The sequence below is a fragment of the Pygoscelis adeliae genome, unplaced genomic scaffold (genome assembly GCF_000699105.1).
Source record: "Pygoscelis adeliae isolate BGI_AS28 unplaced genomic scaffold, ASM69910v1 Scaffold275, whole genome shotgun sequence".
NCBI classification, from domain to species: domain Eukaryota; kingdom Metazoa; phylum Chordata; class Aves; order Sphenisciformes; family Spheniscidae; genus Pygoscelis; species Pygoscelis adeliae.
In genome coordinates, this window is record NW_008824763.1 from 367,257 (window position 1) to 374,073 (window position 6,817).

The window sequence follows — 6,817 nt, forward strand, 5'->3', positions numbered from 1 at the left end:
GCCGGTGGGCGAGCCGAGGGCGAAGACCACCGCGATTATCGTCTACCGTAACGGCAGGGGGTACAGAGCGCGAAAGGAGATTTAGTTTTGTAACATTAATTTTTTTTTATTAAGAAGACAGATATTTTATAGTACTTCTTTTCCTTTGTAAAAATGGTATACGTGAACCAATACAAAATGTGAATGGGAACAGATGGATATGTATTTTCTTACATTGTAACACCTTCCATGGACACCTTAAAACAGAACTGGCCTAAGGGGAAAAACCAAAAAGGCCGGGTGAATAAAGAACAAGGTTGTTTATCCTCGGTTCCGCGTCCTTCATTTGTCATACTCCTTTAAACAAGGTTGTTCTTTCTTCACGCCTCGAAATCCTAATGATCTAAAGCTGTACAAAGTAATACTCAACAATACATTTCAAACAGTGCACTGTATACTGAAGAAAAAATACATAAACCAATATACAACTAAAATTCGTAATTTCCTGGTTTTTATCCTGGTTTTTTCTTTTTTTTTTTTTTTCTCCTCCAATGTGTGGGGCCGAAATTTTGCAATCTACCTGAGACGGAAAACACCAATCAAAACACATGAACCTGAGACATGTCAACATCGTAAGTCAAAGTTACATCGGTAACACTGCACTACTGTACACTTCCAAAACAAAGATGGGCTGCTCAAAACCAGGATGCCAACCCCGCGACCGATGACGGGTAAAAAAAGCCCCCCGAACATGCTGACTGCTTCTCACCACGACGTGGTTTGGCAATGGTGCTGAAGGCTCAGAAAAGAGCTGCGCTCGACAAACTTTGCTCGGGAAAAAGGGTATTTCTGCGAGGTTCTTCTCGTGAAAAGGGGAAAGACAGACTACTGCTGGAGAATGGACTCGCTCTCTGCCGTCAGGCCATCCCGTTCCCAAAGGGCTCCCGCATTGTCATGGTTCTGCCAAAAACAACAAATAAAAAAAAAAAAAAACCCCCGCAGGAAAGTGCTCCCCTGAAACCCCTAAAAAAAACCCCAACCCTGGCGCTAAGATTAATGCTTCCCTTAAATAAATCAGCATACATTTTCCACATCAACACAGTAAAAAAACAAAAGGATCGCTCGAAATCCAAGATTACTCACCGAAAAAAATTCAGCGTATATAATTTTAGTACCGTCTTCTCGTTGCGGTCTGCTACCTGTCACTTACGATTCTCATGTACCTAGATTCTCCTTTTCACCTATGGCTTTAGAAGTCAGTTAGCACTGTCGTTTTAACGCGAATTCCCACGTTTTACTTAGCGGGCAGGAAAAAAAGGCAGTTTTGCTTGTCCGGCTGCTCTCCGGGTCTCGGCTCGAGCGCGCGCCGGGGGCGGGGGAGAGGACGACAAAAGCCGGGCGCTCGCAGCCTCCCGCACCCCGGGAGGGCTTTGCCTTCTCTAGCAAACCGGGGAGAGGCCGGCCCAGCCAGGAGAGCGGGACGGAGCGGTTAGCAAGGCGAAGAGCCAGAGCAGAAGTTCCCCCGTCCCCGTCCCCCCGAGCCCGGCTGGGAGCGGTCCCCGGGCACGGCGTGAGAGGCAGGCTCCGCATCCCCCCCGGGAGGAGAAACCCCCGGGCCTGGTTCCCCCCGGCCGAGCAGCGCCTCTGCCGAGCTCCAGCCTATTTCCTAGTCGCCACCACCGAAAGCACCTGAAACACGGGGCAGCCACAAACAGGTTCTCGCCGTTTGCGTATCCCAAGCCTTTACGATGATAAGAGGGAATGGGACATGGGCACACCGAACTACGAAATCTAAAATGTGCTGGTTCTCCTCCGATGAGCTCGAGTTCTAAACGGAAAACGGTGAAGAGAAAAGGAAGGAGGAACACCTTGAAAGAAACCCACCTACTCCAAGGGGTCCCAGCAGGCAACTCCAGAAACAGAACAGGAAAGGGGAAACGAAGAGCCACAGAAACCCGAAGGGAACTAACGCACAGAAGCCCCTCTTCTTCCCAGCCCCCCCCCCGACCCGAAAGAACAGAAATTAAACAAGGCACAGAATCTTCTGCAAATGACTTCACTAAACTAAATCCAAGCTGGACTTGGCCAAAAAAAGAAAACCCAAACAAACTGAGGTGTCGAACAGCAGAGTGTACTTTGCGAGGAATATTTTTACACAGCAAATCCCGGACCCTCCCAGCCTGACGACTCTCCACCCATTTGCTTTTTTTTTCTTTAAAAAAAGACACAAGCTGGTTGCAACTTCCAATATCACTGTCTCTTTAGCGTTTAAATAGGGCCAGTAGTAACCGTCCACGGTTGGACACCTCATAGAAACCAAGGCTGCTCTAGATGAAGTACTCTTTCTTTTCTTCGGAGTTGTTTTGTCCTCCTTCTGCATTGATGATGGCTGTGTCTGCGTCGGCCGCATCGTCTGCTCCTTTGGCTTCGTGAGTGAAGTATGTACCTGAAAGGGAAGCGGGAGGTTGCGTGACTCGTCGCAGGTCTCTGCAAGGTGCCAAGAGAGCGAGCGACGGAGCCGCGAGCGGAGAGGGGGAAAAACCACGCCACCGGGAAAGAACCGGAGGCTGAACGCGAGGGACTGAGCAGCCGAGATGCTGTTCACCAGCAAGACCGCGCCACAGACCCGACGACATAGGGGCAGGGCCCCCAGTCATCCAGATGAGCAACCCCCCTTTTTACTTTAATAGGAGCTGGGCATTTAGCCTCCGTAAACCGCGAAAATACCGGGCTGCGGCGTGAAAAACCAGTGCCAGCAACAAGCAAGGCTGATGCCGCCCGGTGCGGGAGCTCCCTGCTCCTGCCCTATCGCTGGAGATCCCCCAGGGCCGACCACGCACCGGGCACCGCCGTCCCTGCTCTGAAACGCGACGGCGCGTCGCTCTCTGCAGTGTCTTACTCGGAAAAGAAAGTAGGTCACAGCTATTTCCCCCTCTCAGAAGCACACAAATATCGGTAAAATTGCGTTTTACACGCTTTACTTAAGGGAAGCAAATCTTTCATCTCCGCTTTCTCTCTCCTCTAATGTGCTTTAGATCCCTCCCCCCCCCGCTTCTCCTCTCTTCTCAGCATTATTCACTCCATCCCAGCTGTGGTCGTAACCGGCCTCTCATTCTCTCTCTGCTTTTCCAAATAAAACCCCGTTAACATTAAATCCTTTTGTACGAACATCTGTACAGAGGAACGCTCACAATGTTGCGTGCGGGTTTAGATTTGCTCTGGAAGTTGTAACGAGTTCCCAAAATGGACTGGTTTGCACATAAACCACAAAAGCAAGATAGCGTGGCACCTACGTTATCAGCTCAGGTCAACTGGGTTTTGTAGAGGGACTTCCAAATTTCAGTTTCAACCTCTGTGCCGACGTGCTGGCTGCCAGCTTTGGGGGCGAGCTGAGCTGGCGTAGCTCTGTGCATCGGTACGCACCGTAATTACCTCTGCTACCTGGGACTGTAACGGGAGGTACTGTGGGCGATGGCGCGCTTCGAGAAGAGCTCAGCGTGCCCCATGACGGGAGCTGCTGCTCCAGAAAGAGAATACAGCTCGTTTGTCAGGTATCCTGCTGCTACGATGCCGTGGAAGGGACAGTGCCTCCAGCGGTACCAACACCTGCAGGCCTTAGCGCTGGCAGGTCGGGTGAAGCCCCTCCATTGTCCGGAGCCCCGGGCGCCCGGAACATGGACGGGCTGCTCCAGCCTTCCTCAGTTTCCCATTTCAAAGGCCCTTCAGGAGACATCCTTCCAGAGCAACAAGGGGGGGGGGTCTCTCGCGCCAGACAGAACAACATCACGAGCAAGGGGAAACGCGTGCCAAGTCCTCTCGTTTTCCAGTTTCGGTCTTTGTCTTACCTTTATGTCTGGCAAAATATCGCCCTAAAATGATGAGCAGGCAAAGCATTGCAAACACGACCACGGCCACGACGCCACCAACCACCGCATGGTCCACGCTCCGTATTGCCCCTTCCTCACCTGCACGAGAATCTGTTGAGATCAGAAGAGGAATAAGAATTCGGGACTTATTACGATGCGCTCCGAAGGGTTTGGCTGCAGCTGCTCTCAGGATTGGAAAAGCCACCCTTGCGCTCTCAAAAGGAAGAGGGGTGAAGCACGGAGCTATCTAGACAGATGAGTTCGGGCGGAGGAACTTTGCCCAAAGCCGAACTGATCTGGCGGCTCAACTTGCAAGGTGCTTTCCGCTATAAGCAGCAGCACTACGACTACACACGTGGAAGACAGCTGGGAGAGGGAGAGGGAGAGGGAGAGGGAGAGGAGAGGAGAGGAGAGGAAGAGGAGAGGAGAGGAAGAGGAGGAGAGGAGAGGGAGAGGAGGGAAGAAAAAGAAAACAGAAAAAGAGAAAAGAAAAAGTGAAAAAAAGAGAGGAGAGGAGAGGAGAGGAGAGGAGAGGAGAGGTGGAGTTGTTGGTGGGTACGTGTTTTGGGAAATTTCCCTCGAATCCTCCCCAAATTTGAACCTCCCCGGGGGATGGGGGCGCAGGGAAGAGCAGTACAATGCGGGAACATTAATCATTAGCTCTGGAGAAACATCCCCGTTGAGAACATTTCAACTTCAGCCCAAAAAGCTCCTTGACCACAAAAACCCACCAACCCAGCATGGTGAGCGCGTTTGCAACCGTCCTCTCCCCCAACCCAACAAGATGACGTCACTGAACACAACCTTTCCTGTTCGATGCCGTCCACGATGTCCGGAGACACAAAACTCCTAACCCAAACTATAAAAACCTCCTCAAAAGCAGAGAGCGAGCAATAACTGTACGGTGCCCCCAGCTGCTTCGTTTCATTTATTTAACTCCTCGCCGTGCAATTAGTTTTCTTCTAGAAGCGCCTCTCCCTCAGGACGCCGTCACCCGGGAGAGGAATGACTTATTTGGCGGAGGAACAACTCCGAAATGAACCCAGAATGAGCTATGGCCGTGTAAAATGAATGTATAGCAGTGTAAACAACTTTAATTTAAGAACGCGGCTACATCAACCCTCACTGCAATCCTAATGGCAACCGAGATTTATCACGTAGTAAAAAACAATTATTCTCCCGTTGATTAATACATTAACATTTTGGAATAGAAGCTAAACCATTGTCTCTTTTTTTTATTGAGTCAAGCCCGACACCTCCATTAAAATGATTTACCGGCCATACCTTACAATTTAAGCACAGCAGCAACAGAAACGGTAAAAATCTTTTAACTTTACATGATTTGTGAAGTCATATGTGAAGGATTTACCATTTAAATCTTTCACTACAAGAAGCACATGGCCTATAAATCTGTCCTGCATGCAGTTGCCCAGACACCTAAGAGAAATGCATTTTACCGGGAAGACTGAGAGTGCAAATGCAAGTCAATTTTTAAGAAAGATTTATCTCCGTCTCCCTCCAAAGAACAGAGCAAATCTCTGAAGCCTCCACCTCTAATAATATTTGAAGTTTATCGATCAAGCGTACAGATCCGTGACAGCTAAAGGTAATGGTGCTCTTTTGAGCCGAAACCCGATACAAAGCTTTCAAGCAGCAGCCCGGGATTTACGCTTTCTATCGATATTTCCAATTCTGCTCCGAGATTAAGGACTGAGGGACCTAAGTAAATAACTCGTGACTGAGAGGACTATAAAGCGCCTTTTAATTAAAACAATTTAAGAAAAAAAAAAACCCTTTGAGGGTTCCTTCGAGTAACTTCTAAAAGCGGGAGCGGCAGAACATCCCTGCTTGCCGACGGGAAAGGCGCGCAGGGAGGCGCAGCGGGGTGCCAAGCAGACCACCTCGCCCGGGCAAAGACTCCGTTGTCCGCCTGGGACAGCAGCAGCTGGGGAAAAAGAAAAAATCAGCAATCCCGGGTGGTCTCCTGGGTGTTCCGGGTACCTACCGCTCGAATACAGCCTCCTCACTGCGGCTTTTAGCTCGGCTAACACGGGCCTTTAAGGACTTACTCTCCGTAAAGCAACCAAACCCGGCTCATCTGCCGGAGCGGCTGCTTTAGGCAAGTTCCACTCCATTGCCTTTTTTTTTTTTTTTTTTTTTTTTTTTTTTTAACCCTTGTTATTTTTTTTTTTTTTTTAGACACTTAGCACCCAGTTCCGCTGGGCTGCACTAAGGAGGAGACAGCAGCATCCCAGACTGGGAGGATGAATGTCTTGCTGACATCTGGAACAGCTGAGGAGAACAAACACACTGAGTTACGGCTCTGTAACGTGCTTCGAGCAGGATTTTGCATCAAGAGGCATTTTTGCTTAATCACCATAAATTAAAGTTCTGGAAAGACGAACCCTTGGTGCGCTCATCCCGGCAGCGGCAGCCTCCGTGCCGTCACACCGACCCACACCTGCAGGGTTACTCGAAGCCGTGCCAAAGCCTCGCGCCCGACATCCGTCACGGCTTCCCTTCAATTTGCAGTCAGGTCGAGAGGCGGGGAGAGGGCGGCTCCCCGAGAAGGGGCTTTTGCATCAAGCACGGCAAACCCTTCGGGCCAGAACAGTTTGTTAAGTACGACTTCGTCTACTGGGACACACAGGGCCATTTTTCTTAATTATTGCTGTTAAAAAAGACCTCTGCGAAGTGCCTGCCGCAAGTTTATTTTATCGTGTGCGTGGCTAAGTAGCGCACCTTCAAGCTTACGCGCTACGGAAAAAACCAAACACCTTCTGAGGATGTCTAGCGGTTGCGAACCCTCCGATAGCAAGTCTGCGAGGCGGCCGGCAGCGCGCTCCTTCACCTGCGAGGCACCGCGTTTACGCTTGTACCAGATCAGCCAGCGAAGGGAACGGCTCTCGGTGTCCCGCCGCGAACGCGCGGGGGGCCCGTTCCCCAGCAGCGCCGCGCGCATTCGCCAATCG

The 6,817-nt window shown here is 50.4% G+C and overlaps 1 protein-coding gene across 1 annotated transcript in view; it reads right to left on the bottom strand.

Annotated features, from left to right (window-relative positions):
- Nucleotides 1-2,094: 2,094 nt before the first annotated feature.
- CADM1 (cell adhesion molecule 1) overlaps nt 2,095-6,817 on the bottom strand; it is a 168,657-nt gene continuing 163,934 nt past the window's right edge. The window contains exons 10-11 of the mRNA XM_009323555.1: nt 3,825-3,956; nt 2,095-2,425 (exon numbers count right to left, since the gene is read on the bottom strand). Of these exons, the coding sequence (XP_009321830.1) occupies nt 2,307-2,425; nt 3,825-3,956 (251 nt within the window). The 3' untranslated portion in view covers nt 2,095-2,306. The remainder of the gene's footprint in view (nt 2,426-3,824; nt 3,957-6,817) is intronic.